The sequence below is a fragment of the Solea senegalensis genome, linkage group LG9 (genome assembly GCF_019176455.1).
Source record: "Solea senegalensis isolate Sse05_10M linkage group LG9, IFAPA_SoseM_1, whole genome shotgun sequence".
NCBI classification, from domain to species: domain Eukaryota; kingdom Metazoa; phylum Chordata; class Actinopteri; order Pleuronectiformes; family Soleidae; genus Solea; species Solea senegalensis.
The window spans coordinates 19,840,177-19,853,949 of NC_058029.1; the positions used below are offsets into that span (position 1 = coordinate 19,840,177).

A 13,773-nucleotide genomic window follows, 5' to 3' on the forward strand; every position below is an offset into this window, starting at 1 on the left:
GTTGTATTTACGGCGAGTCAAACATGGGGGCGTGTTTTCTCTGTACATTAGCTCCTTCACCACCGTCACTTACAGAGCTGGTGGAAAGATGGCGGCCGGTTCAGGGGCTGCAAGCGGCCACGGAGCCCGTGGTTCTACCGCTGCTCTGGAAGCGTCTTTAGACAGGAAGTTTCAAGGAGTATCCAACACTATGGAGTCGATACAGGGACTTTCCAGCTGGTGCATTGAAAACAAGAAGAGCCACAGCCTTATCGTTCGCCACTGGATGAAGTGGCTCAAGAAATGTGAGTAGCTAGCTTGCCGCTCATGTTAACCCGCTAGCTAGCTCATTTTAGCCAATTCAAATACATGTCTTATCAGCTACTGTAGCTGCTAGCAGCGTGTAGGCTTTATGCGATGTGCAAAGCGAATCCATATATTAGGGAATAATGTTGATTTATTCTCATATGTCAATGTTATTCTTTAAGCGACCAAAGTGAAACCCAATACTGTTTTATCACCACACCAAATGTGTGCTTAATACTGCTAAGCTACTGCTAGCATATCCCGTTTAGTGTTTACAGCCGGGCCTCAGGAGCTCACGTTCCGCAAGAAACTTGATTCTGCGTTTTCACGGAGAATTGTTCCGCACTGCACTGCTAGTCGAAAACAACCACCTCTGTGATCCCCATTTGTGATGAATTTTCGATTTTATTTTTTATAGAAGTCAAGGCAAAGTAAAAGTCCACTCAAAGCAGAAATGTGGCCCATAAATTGAAATATCCTCAAAATTCACCCTGTGTTTTGAACCGACTACAGTTTATGTGATTGAATATGATTGCAAATGTTCCCCTTGTATCTGTTTATTTATGTGACATTCGACAAGCGATGTGCATTTATGGAATTCGCTTCTTTGACTGGGCTATCGTCATTTTAAGTTAGAATTATCTGCACAAAGTAATGAAGTTCTTAAAATATTTCCATGCTAAATATCACTTTTGCAACAATAAATTGATAATTATATGATTATTGTTGTTTATTTTTTAACCAATTGCCTGCTAATTTGATAATCTGGTCAATATGGTCTTGTTTATTTGCCAATACTGAATAACTTTGGTTTGTGGGGAACAAACTAGTTATTTGAGGATGTCATTAGTTTGAAATCTGGTAAAAACTTATTTAATATTGATATTTTCAGTGCCATTTTATGAACCAAACAATGAATAGATGAATATTAGATGAGTAGTGGACAACCTCTATTTACTTCGTCAAGTTTTACATTATAGTTATATTTTATAGTTTGATGTGGGGTAGAACTAAAATCAAATTGTAAATGCAAATCAAATTCAAGTAATTTTACCTTCCTGACTTGAAGGTGGTCTCACTAATAGGTCCAGTTAATATTTCGCCAATTGGTAGAGTATACAGTGCAGTAGCAGCTGATGCATATGGTACGTTATGTCTGAGTCCTGCCTTAAAGCAGTGTCATTTCTGTCCAATGAAATTTATTTGCACCATAGCAAAAAGTAAATCTTAGAATTCTCACATCTGTGAATGTGGTACCAGAAACATTTGTCCTTTTCTGTTTTAAGGTCAATGACTAAAACATTTATTTGGTTAATTAAAATAAATGGTGGTGAATTTTCTGTTATATAGGCTAATCAGTTAGTCTGTGGTTCAATGCTGCTTTCCTCCATAACGCTCTGGCAAATGTGGTTTTGTTGTCTTGCAGTTGGAAATGAGAATCGGTGTGTTGTGCTTTTGTAAGCTAGTAAGAGCCATTTGGTGGCATCAGTGTTTTAGTTATGTATTTATTAAGGCATTGTAATAATCTTAAATCAACAATATTCATTCAGAGATGATGAGAGTGAGATGTGGTAGATAGTGCTGGAGATTTTGTCTTACATTTTCAAATCAAAATAATGATCATACGCAATTGTTATATTAGTATTAGTGAATGAAGTTAAAGGTATTAAAGCGAACTGTACTACATCTTTCAGACTGCAATTTCATCTAAATGGTCTTGTTTGGTGAAATCTAAAGTCAGCATGTCCTCTTTTGCCAGCACTGCAATACGCAGTATGTCTAAAGTGTTGGTATTTTGTACCACTGTTGATCTGTGATCTTGTTGCTTGCAATATGCCTTTAGCAATGTCTTTTTAGTTTGTGAAGAGTAAGAACAATTGTAAACATTTTTAAAATTATTTTTACGTTATTCTAAGATGGTTGTTGTTAGGAACTTAGAGTGATGAATGCAGCAGGACACAGACTCATTTAATCCAGAAATGGTGTGGGTGATAGTCTCAACTATCACCCACACAAACAAACAACTTAGCCAATGGAATATAATGTTGATTGTACAATTGTCTTTGCTGGTTGTCTGCTGCTGTTTTATTGATCTGCTGGGGCCATGCATTTGGTCATAATGTTTACTTATAACAGTTCATGTGCAAACTCGCAATTATCAATTATTTATATCCATTAGTGAGTTTCCATTGTGGCTATTGCCACAGCTGCAGTAACTAACCATAAGCCAAATAGTTTGTCCTTGAATCAGAAAATGGGTCTAAAAGGAATCATCAAGCCAATCAGTTTTCAGAGTGGACTACAGTGTTATGCTGTCTTTTGCCCTCCACTTGAATGTTACTTTTGTTAATTTATATTTTTATTTTGTAATTTTTTTTGTAAAAATGTTGATTTATTATTTGTGTGGGTGACCGTAGTTAAGAAAATATCCCAAAATGCTTGTTGAATGTGTGCAGTAGGGTCAGAAACTATGAAAATACCTTCATACATCAACACAAACATGTCATTGCTGGCATATTATCGTTTGTGCATATAAATGCAGCAGTCTTCATTGTTGTCAATGTCGATGCTGAGTACATTTGTTCAATGTTCTAATATGCTACAATACAATATAATTAGCTACAGTGATTTGTTTTGTGGGAAAGTAATGAAGATCCAGTTTTAGCTTAGTTATGTTATTAATGTTGAGGACAGTCAAAAATCGCAATATGGCCTGCTGCAATTTTCAAATAGCAGGAGGCGCAATATTTCTTAAAGCCAAAATGTGTGTGAAATTACCTTTTAAGATTAAACATTGTCCTGTGCTATACACATCATATGCTACAGACCGAAGAAAACATATTTGTTTCTCACAGATCTGCACAAATAGCTCACAGCAATCGTGTATTTCAAGTAACGCTGAAAGGGCCATTCTTTAATCTCAAAGCAGCAGCTTTGCTGTGACATTTTATGTTGGTAAATGAAAAATCACAAGAACTGATTTTTAAGCTTTTTTTCCAATTTGTATTCTTGCAGCTGGGGGACGATGAGCAACAATAAGGGGTTTGTAATGTTTTAAAGGCACATTGATAATAAAGAAATGAAGCAAACATTTGTTCTGAGAACCACATACTCAACAAATACGATGCCACATTTGACATTTTGAACAATACTTTTGTTACTTGAGAGCCTCAGCTTTGTCAATATTTGACTCTGATGTTCCTTCTGCTTTGAGCATCTTCTTTTTTAAGCTGTTTCCTTGTGCGGCTCTTTGTTGTCCAACTCTTTTGTATTGTTACAGGTATGCTCTGTGAATTTCAGACTCGTTTTCTCTATGGAGATTGCTTTATCTGCATTTATCTGTACATGTGTACATAGAGTTAGATTCATCATATACTTTTCCTTTTTAATTTAATTTCACTTGAGGAACCCTGGAACTGTGTCTTGTTGGTCCTGAATTGGGATTGTAGTTCTTTGTGGCTTGAGTTTATATGTGGCAGTTGGCCTTTTCCTATTTTTGTTTACTATCAGACTTATCTGTGGAAGTTCTTTGGTGATTGTGCTGTGATGGTATTCTTAGACTGACAGCTTCTATAATGTGATATATTAAGACATTTAATTATAGTGTCTGCCTCTTTAAAGCTGGATAAAATTGTGAAGAACCTGTGCTTTTGGGCTTTATTTGAATTGTTCTTGATTGGTAATTCCTATTTTAGGAAGCAGTAGAATTGATTTTTGTGCTTGCCAGTAATGTAGTTGTTTAGTTAGATGGACCTGGAAAACACTTTTCTACATTTACTTAATCCTGACAGTAAAAGCAGACAAGGCTAAATATGGATATTATTGGCAAGGGATGTAACTACATTAAAAAGGGAATGCAAGTATCCTCAATCTCACTACACACACATATATATTAGGTGATCAGCCAGACCTATGTTAAAAAACAGTTCAAAAAAGTAATTTAAAATGTTTATTTTGATTTAACCTTTATCTTACTGGGAAGTCACATTGAGATTAGAATCTTTATCAAAAAGGAGACCCATGTTTAGTCAATGCATATAAATACCTCAGGGCATGTATGTTCAAGTCAGCAGCAAATCTTTTTAGTCCTCACAGGAGGACACAATAAAAAAAAACTGGATTTCTATAATGATTGTACATACAAAAAATAAAGCTAAATAAAACGTAGTTAGTAAATATTAAATATTTTTGTAATGTGGAATCAAATTCAGATGTCCATGCATAGGTTTGACCACCATAACTATCTAAGTAACTACCGTAAGTTTAAGTTTACCTGGAACAACAAAAAACTAGGGCTGCAACTAACTATTTTTGGTGGTAATGGTTTGGTCCATGAAATGTCAGAACGGTGTTTCCCAAACATGGATGATGATCTCAAAGTTCTTCTTTAGTAAGAAACCAGAATATATTCACATTTAAGAAACTGAAAAATCAGAAAACATGTTTTCTTTATAAAAACAAAAACATTCAAACAGATGAGTTGATTATAAAATGATTTGAATTTAGTAAGATATTAATAATCAATGAATTGTTGCAGCCTTACAAAAAAACATTTGAATCCTTTTAGTGCTGGTACCACAGCCTGCTAGTTTAAATTGTTAATGGATCTAAATGGTATTTATTTGTTATGCTTTATTTACAGGTAGACTGATTTAATTAATCTGGCCAATTTTTGCCATTTCCTTTTGGTTGGAGAAATCAAGTGCAAGTGTTCAATAAATGTGTATTTCAGTCAAACATTTTCCTTTTATCATTTATTCATCATCAGCTGTTGTATTCTGACAGATTGCGGGTGAAAAAGAAAACAAAAATCTGCATCATAGATCAACCACTGCACTCATATATGTGGTTGATACAGTGCCTCTGTAGGTGTATCTATTAATGGAGCTTCCACAGTAAAACAAGATCTGCAGCTGTTCTGAAAATATGTATGTCATTTCATACTGTTCTTTGTTTACTTTTTTCAGCTGACAACAATCATCGCTTGAACCTTTTCTACCTTGCCAACGATGTCATACAAAACTGCAAAAGAAAGAACGCCATTGTCTTTCGTTCGGCCTTCGCAGAGGTCCTTCCCAATGCTGTTCAGCTCATAAAGTGAGTGCTGAGTGTTGCTGTCCACCTTTTAGTAGATGTGTTTGTTCTAACATAAATAGCAGTTAAAAGTAATGTGTTGTATCTGTTCTACTGCTAGCACTGATGTGTTCTGTTGTGTTTTCATTTGTCAACATCAGAGATGGAAAGGTTCGGAGGTCAGTGGAGAGGATCTTTACAATTTGGGAGGAGAGGAGTGTGTATCCTGGAGAGGTCATCACTCAGCTTAAAGCCAGCATGAACAAAAGGGAAAGGGAGCGAGAGAAGCAGAAGGAAAAAGCAAAAGAAAAGGAGAGGGAAAGAGAAAAGGAAAAGGAAAAGGAGAGGGAAAGGGAAAAGGAAAAGGAAAAAGAAAAAGAAAAGGAAAAGGAGACTCCACCTGCAAATGGTCAGTTTTTTTTGTACATTTCCTTACATTTCAGTCAACTAATGACTCAATACATAATTCCCAGATGCAAGAAGTGTATCTATCTAAAATATTAAGTTTATATTAACTTTATGTTGTACTTTTTTCCCCAGCCAAGGCCAAAGCTGCACTCAAGTCCAAGATAGTAGCAGAGTTTGCAGTAAGTGTGAAATATGTGTCTGAAATCAGTGCTGTCAGTTAAGTCTTGTCATGATATTAGAGTAAGTATTTATATAATTCTCTTTTCCAGCCGCACTCCCTCATTGATCAGTTGTCCAGACATAAGAGAGCAGTTGCAGAACAGGATTTGAGGGAGAAGCAGCTGGCAGCTCTCAGGCTGGATATCTGCAGCACAGAGGCACTCAAGAGGCTTAAAGGTCAGATGTCACTGATCTTATTTCTGCATCATCACACATACCTATTGTCCTGTCCACTCTGTCTTAATCCTTTACCATACCCAGCTTTTAATGTATCTCTTCTGTGTGTCACATCAGAAGAACATAAATAACACAAAGTTAGCGAATGTGTATGTGTAACAGAAGACATAATGTATTTCTATTGTCTTTCTACAAAAAGACAAGCAGGTGAAAACAGTTTCCAGTGAGGTGTGGGATTAAGTTTCTTTCACTTGAGCTCTTGTTTCAGTGCATACTGAAACAAGATATTTTCTGCTTTAAAGCAGAGAAACTGAGTTCATCTTTAAGGTTTATGTTACTCAACCAATACATTAAACACATTCAGGTTCAGTCATTTGGAGGCTTAACCATCCATGATCATAAAGATTAAACATCACTGCTTTAATTCACTGTTGACAGTTGAAGTGATAGAAAATCACAGAAGTAAAAAGGAGCTGAAATATCCCATGGGATCTTTTTTCTTTTTTCTTTTTTTTAATACATACACATTTTTGTGAATTTCATTTATTTTTTGCTTGTCTGTCAATTGTGTCTTTCTCCAGACAAGGCAGGAGGGAACAAGTTTGCAAAGGACTTTGAGGATGGCAGTTTAAAGCTACAGGAGTTTGTCGGCTTCCTGGAGAAAGAGTTGAAAACAGGACCTCCTCTGGTGGAAGCTTTGGGAAATGCAGACATTTTCTACGAGATGCAGTACAAGGAGGTTAAAATTGTGGCCAATGTGAGTGCTGGGTTGAATCAATTTATTGTTCCTAATAATGCCTATAATTGGCTGAGGAAACATTTGAAGACGCAGTACTTGTTAAGATCAGTTTTGTTATTGTTTCTCTATTGAAATAAAAACTCAAATATAATGTCAATCTAATCAATTATTGTAAAGACCTCTGTGATTTTAGGGTAAATGTTAGTTGATTTATCCTAGAAAAACAATATAAATAACTTTTTTTTGCTTGTTTCCTGCCATTTTGCTCAGGCATACAATGCCTTTGCCAACCGTGTGGCCAGTCTTAAGAGGAAATTGGATTCTCTCAAGTCGAATCTACCTGGACCTGATGACTCCCCTATCCCATCTCCCTCTGAAGATGCCCCCTCCCCAACTGGCTCTGACTCACCCTTCCTGGCACCGGGTGCTAGCAGAGCCCAGGTGGATCCAGAACTGGATGGCAAAGCCATGGATGAAGGAGAACCACTGAATGACAATAGAGACATGGAGGACATGGACATGTCTGATGAAGAGGCTGATGCTGCCAGAGCAGGGGGTAAGTGGCTACAGGTTGTTTCTACATTAGAGGGTTTATTGTTGTAGCGTTGTAATGTTGATTCAAAAAGTATATATATATTATTAGTATATTATTTTCACCTGCAGATGCGAAGAAAGACAAAGTCCCCACTGCTGTTTCCAAGGCTACTAAGTCAGAAGCAGCATCAAAGCCTCCAACAACACCTACAAAAGCTTCTAAGACGAGTGCTGCTACCACTGTTGCTACAGCAACTCCAGTGACTCCAACCTCAGCTTCTGCTCAAAGTGCTCCTGCCACTGCACTAGGGGTCAACCTGGCAAAGGTGGACTTGGGAAAGATCAGCTCCATTCTTAGCTCCCTCACATCTGCCATGAAGAATACAGGTGTGTTTGGGCCTGTACAAGTTGCAAGTTGTGGATTTAATTTCCTTGCAGTCAATTATATTTCACATTTTGACATTTCTTTAAACACTGTTTTTTTTCTTTCATAGTTATTGATTTTTTAACGTTTGTCCTTACTGTAGCAGAAAGATGTTTGTAACATTTCCATTAGTGGCAGATGTGCCAATATGTTTTATTCTTACTCTGATGTGTTGCAATTTAACACTATTTGATTGAACACAATTCAAAGTCAAAACTTTAATTTAAGTATTTAAATGGTCAATATCTCCATGCTTCACTCCCTCTCAGCAGCTAGTCCATCACCTCGGCCCTCTCCTGGGACCCCCACCACCCCCTCTGGCCAATCATTGGCTTCTAAAGTGACCCCTCCTAGTCCTGCCCTGGCCAGCATCCTGTCACGTGTTGACATCACACCTGAAGGCATACTAAGTGCTCTTTCGAAAACAAACACACCAGGTACGACGCACAAACATTGCTTTTATATTTAATCACAAATGGCATTTAATACATATGTTATTTGTCTTGTGTGTCATTATCTCTCTATCTTTGCGTTTCTGTCTTGATACAGGTTTGTCCTCTCTCCTGCAAAATGTGACAAACACAACTTCAGCTCCTCCCACCCGAACCTCCCCGGAATCGTCAACATTAAAAACCCCACCAACCCCAAACACCACAAAAACCAAACCCAGTCTGGCGAACAGCCTTAAACGAGAAACGTCTGGAAGAACCAGAGACTGGGAAAAAGATAGACAGCTGTCGCCTCCTCCTCCACCTCCTTCTCGTCCCTCAGCTCCTATTGTCTCTCCTCCCAGCCTAGAATCAAAAATCAACAGTTTCTTGCAGGGTAATCCAGCTTTTAGTCTCGCTCTAGGTGATGTCAGTCCTGATGGGGTTGAAGGAACTCCAGTGAGAGATGAGGCTGCTGGTACCCCGACCCAGGATGAGATCATGGACACACCTGGGAGTGTTCCAGAATCCATGGGTTCTTCCGGAGGACATAGCCTCTCACCGACAGCCTACCGCAATGAACTCTGGGATGCTGTGATCACCCCATCGGGAAGCAATAGTGATGGAGAGTTTCTGGGCTCCTCTTCTCGATATGGAGCTGGTAAGAAGAGTAGCACAAAATTGAAGGATGATAAAGCAATGAATGTCAGGAGGCAGCATTCCTCCTCCCCCAGTAATGACACGAAAAGTAAGAAAGATGGACAGCACAGCCAGATAAGAATGATGGGCATAAACAGAGGAATGGGCGAGAGGAGACTCTCCAGTGGCTCTCGTAAAGCTAGCACTGGCTCAGATGATGGATGTCTGAGTGCGAAAAGAGAAGACAAGAGCAAAGGTCAAGAGTCTCATGCTGGGAATGGGAAAGAGGGTCAGTACCATCGTATTGAGACTCTAGTGTCACCGTGTACTGAAGGCGCACCCATTCAAACTCTAAGCTCCTCAAATTGTCCTCTGGCTGGAGAGCCCATCAAGACAGTCGAGAGCATCCGTGTGATTGGCCGAGGGTCTCGGCGCGGAGGAGGGGGTGGCGGACGGCCAGGTGGAGCGATGTGGTATGAAGAAGAGGAATACATGGAAGCTCAGCCTCTGTCACCTCTTCTTAACATTGGCCAGGGAGGCTCAGAGGACATGACCCGCTCCATGCCGCCTCCTCACCCACAACAGCTCCCCCCTCATCTGCCCCATCCTCACCCACATGCCCTTCCCTTACCTCCGTTTCAAATGCCGTTCCACACGGATAACAACCAAGCCCCTCCATCCCACCTCCACCACCATCATCATCATCATCATCATCCTCCTCCTACATCCCCTTTCTTCAGCAGTCTGCCAATCCCCCGCCCCCCTCCACCGCCCATGCCTCTGCACCCTTCATCCACCCACCCTGCTGTGCCCTCTGCAGTAATGGTGGGAGGAGTGTTGGTCCCCGTTGATCGTCCTCTATCTCTTCCTCCCTCACTCAGACCTGAAGTTGCAGAACGAGGTGGAATGGGGAACAGAGGAAACAAAATGGCTCCTCCACCTCTCATGACGTCACTGCTAGGCGAGCCCCCTAAGCTTCCCCGTCCTGGCACAGTTAAAGAGCATTTTATCCCACGCCATGCACCCCCTCTCCACCGTCCAGGTACCCCTGGTGTTCCTCCACCTTTACTTGGCAGAGTAAAGGAGCCTCCAAAGCTACCTCTTCCACCCCCTTCTCCGTCAACCACATCCTCCTCAACCTCTCCCTCCACACCTAATTCCCCAGCAGTCGACACTGCCCCAGGTCACCTCTCTTCTCAGTCCACTGCGCCACCCCTCCAGAACCCCCCCACAAGTCCTCCACCTCATTCCCGCAACCAAACCTCTAACCCCGTTCCCCTCCTCGCCTTGCCCACTCCTCGGCCCCCAGTGCTTTCCCAGAGACCTCTGCCACGAGGCCGAGCCCCGTCTCACCAGCATAACCAAGATCACCACAGGGGGGGGTTTCGAGGGGGCAAGCGACACGGTCCTCCATTCACAGGTGTTCCTTTCCATCATGGGCAGAAGAGACCCTTCCTACCCCCACGCTACTGAAGTGGTCATCTATAACAAGCTGAACGAGAAGTGCAAGCCACACAACTAGCAGTGCAGTGTGTGTGTTAGCCCCACTGGTATGAGCCCAGATATTTTTACCCTGTTAATTAGCTTGAATCAAAACTACCTTGAGTTGTGTGTAAATAGCTGATTAAATCTTTTTGCTTCAGCTACTGTAGGTAGCTCAATAGTCTTCTTAAGCTGTAAAGTGAGGAGTGTAGTATAACAAGCCTCAATTTGTCCCTTTTTCCGTATTTCCATAAACCACAGAAAAAAGGTTGCATTAGTTCTCGTTCAAGAGTCACATACAAACATATAGGAATAACATAGATAGTTCAATAAGTAAATGAAACCAAACTCAGTTGGTCGACCTGTGTGATTGAGTTACTTTATGTCAGATAGCATGAGAGTGAAAAGAAACGAAGTGATAGTTTGAAGTAAAAATATCTAATTTTTTTTCTCTTTGAGAGTTGGATGAGAGGATCAGTCTGCTAAAAATGGAGCTGCAACTACTAGCCTGGTAGCTTCGCTTAGCTTAGCATAAAGACTGGGTATGATGAAACATCTAGTCTGGTTCTGTCCACCTGTAAAAAAGAATAATATACCAGCATCTCTTAAGCTCATTTCTCCTGAAATCTAAATAAAAACTCATGTTTAAAGTTGACCTGGTTTTTCAGGGAGTAGTTTTGTGGCTGAGTGTTGATGTTATCACCAGACAGATCAAGACTAGCTGTTCATTTCAGTCTTAATGCTAAGCTAACTGTCTCTTGTCTTCCGTTTCATGTTCAAAAGCCACATATTTCTTCCTCGTAAGACCAATAACCACATTTTTATGTCAAAATATTCAAAACAAATTTATGAAAGTTTCTCTCCCTCTCTCTCTTTCTCTCTGTCATAGAAAGGATATTTCTTATTTGAAGTAATGGGTTTTGTGTTGCAGCTGAGGATAACACTTCATTTTTCTGGAGAACCTGCTGTAAATAATCATCTTCTCTTGCTTAACCTTTTCGCCTCTCTGTTCCTCCTACTGTATATTTCTAAGCTTGTAAATATAAAACACTGAGATGATGCAGCTTTTACTCTTCAAGCTGTGGTTTCTGGTAATGAGGACAATGATCATGTCTCATGTTCCCTGTCTTGAGGGCTTTGAAAAGCTTCAGCGCCAGAATTTCTCTGCAGTGTCTGTTACACCTTTCTCTCCTCCTTTTTGAAACCACCATGTTGAAGAGGAGGGTGAAGATAATTATGTATTGTTGTATCTTTGTGCGCGCTTGAAGTTAGACTTCAGTCTCTTAAGATACTTGGTAGAGGATGGCAGCTGGGAGAGGCATTCCAGTTTAAACCACACTCTTTTTCTAGGCTTCAACATGTACTGACTTGAATAAAATCCACAGTTTCAATTCAACTGGGGGGGAGGTATTTTATTTGGTCATTATAACTGGAACGGCGCTGTTATTTATTTGCGTTGTTAGGCTGTATTTTCTTTGTGTTCATAGAGTAATTGTTTTAATTTACTGACACAGCTGCTGCCATTTTCATACTGCATTAACATTTAACTTGTTTTCTTTGTGTATTTTTCTTTTAGATAGGTCTGGTCATTTTCCTTTTTTTTTTTGCTAAATTCATGCTTTTGCCCCCAATACCTAGTCCTCAGATGGCCTTGTCCAAAAACATTTGTGCACCTCTCAACACATCTAGGGATAAACAATGGTCAGCACAATGGCAGCAGCCCTCTAGTACAGGATTTGTTTGCCATAATGCTGATGTAGTAGTGAGAGGTGGAGTGTTTCTGTCAAAGCCTCATATCTACTGTGCTTGTCTAATCATAGTGTGTGTGTCGTCTCCGCCGCCAGTACACTTCATTGAGACACACTTGAGCTTCTGCAGATGTTCCCATACACATGTGTTGGAGCAGATGCATTGTAAAAACATATTCGCTACAGTGTTAGCACAACATCTGAGTTGTAATACTAAACATGACACAAGTCTGTTACCACTCTCTGTAAAGTGTTTGTTTGTCGTCACCGCAGTCACAAATAGCTAATGATCAAACCCCCCAAGTGTGGTGTGTTCATCAGAAGCTAAATTAACTGTTTAATACATTCATACAAACCCAGCACCTTCCAAGTTCAACACTTCAATTATCCCTGTAAATAACCTGTCTTCATTTGTTTGACAGTTTTGAGTTTGAAAATGACTGAAAATGTGTATCTGTGTACATTTCATAAGTTTAATTGCTATTACTGCTGTTCTCATCAATGATGTTATATCACTGGTCTTTGAGTGTCCAATCCTTTCTGGTGTGATGCACACATCCTGCAGCAGTTATTCTACACAGTGACTATATGCACACATATTTATGATTTTTCCAGGGCATATTACGTTATAGTTAACAAAGACTTTTTTATTTTTATTTTTTACTTTGTTTGGTTTCTTATATATTTAACTTTGTCTATTTTTCTCACTCTTAATGTGTCTTTCATTTTGTGTATTTGTACCGCTGACTGTAAGCAGTTAGCACACTGTCCTTATTTGACAATGGAGGGGTTTCGCCATTTTTTGTAACTTATTCCCTCTGCAAAGACCTCAATTTACTGCTTTTAGAAGACTTATCGATTTTGTTTCCCCTTAACATTTGCATATTATAATGTGCACAGGTGATGGAAAGCCATATTTTCTAGATGGGATTTAAAACTTGAAATGAAATGTTGACTTTACCATTGAACATTAGCAAGCAAGCCAAAGTAACACAATCCAGCAGCCAAAAGCTAAATAACAATTTTACATTAAGCACTAAAAAAAACTTTACTTTTCAAATACGTACTGTACCTCCACCAAAAGACAAAAAAAAATTCATGTTTAATCTACCACATGTATGCACCTTCCTCGTTTTATTATGGACGTAGTGAAGTACTGTGAGATTAAAACATATTTAAAACTGCCACTGTATAGTCCTTAGTTTAGAGGCTTAACTGTATTGATGTTTGGACCTGGTTTATGGTCCACAATCTACCTAAGGTGTTGTGGCTCCCCCAAGTGGCAGTTCAGTGAAACCTCAAGTCACGAGTGAACACATTCAGTCTCCATCACATACAGTTTCACTGTTGCTACTGCACAAATGTAGACTACTGGAATGATTAAAACCAAAATAAAGCTTTACTCAGGTTTATATTAAGCACGTTCCTCTAAATCGATGCAGACTAGTTCATAGTGCTGTTTAAAACTTAATTTATTTCAATGACATTTCAGAACATTTGCCTTTGTTGGTATGAGTTGGTGGATTTAAATAATTTAAAGCAGTTTAGTAGAGGTTAAGCCAATCGTTGTGTTCACTTGGGATGTGTCCGGTTACTAATAGTTTGAATTGATACTTC

At 39.5% G+C, this 13,773-nt stretch overlaps 1 protein-coding gene across 1 annotated transcript; it reads left to right on the forward strand.

The window, feature by feature from the left end:
• Positions 1 to 56: 56 nt before the first annotated feature.
• Positions 57 to 12,677, forward strand: LOC122775208 (regulation of nuclear pre-mRNA domain-containing protein 2-like). Its single transcript, XM_044035021.1, has 10 exons — positions 57 to 284; positions 5,253 to 5,382; positions 5,520 to 5,767; positions 5,899 to 5,945; positions 6,036 to 6,162; positions 6,744 to 6,919; positions 7,172 to 7,457; positions 7,565 to 7,822; positions 8,129 to 8,296; positions 8,409 to 12,677. The coding sequence occupies exons 1-10, from the start codon at positions 89 to 91 to the stop codon at positions 10,397 to 10,399; spliced, it is 3,627 nt and encodes a 1,208-aa protein (XP_043890956.1). The 5' UTR covers positions 57 to 88; the 3' UTR covers positions 10,400 to 12,677.
• The last annotated feature ends 1,096 nt before the right edge of the window (positions 12,678 to 13,773 follow it).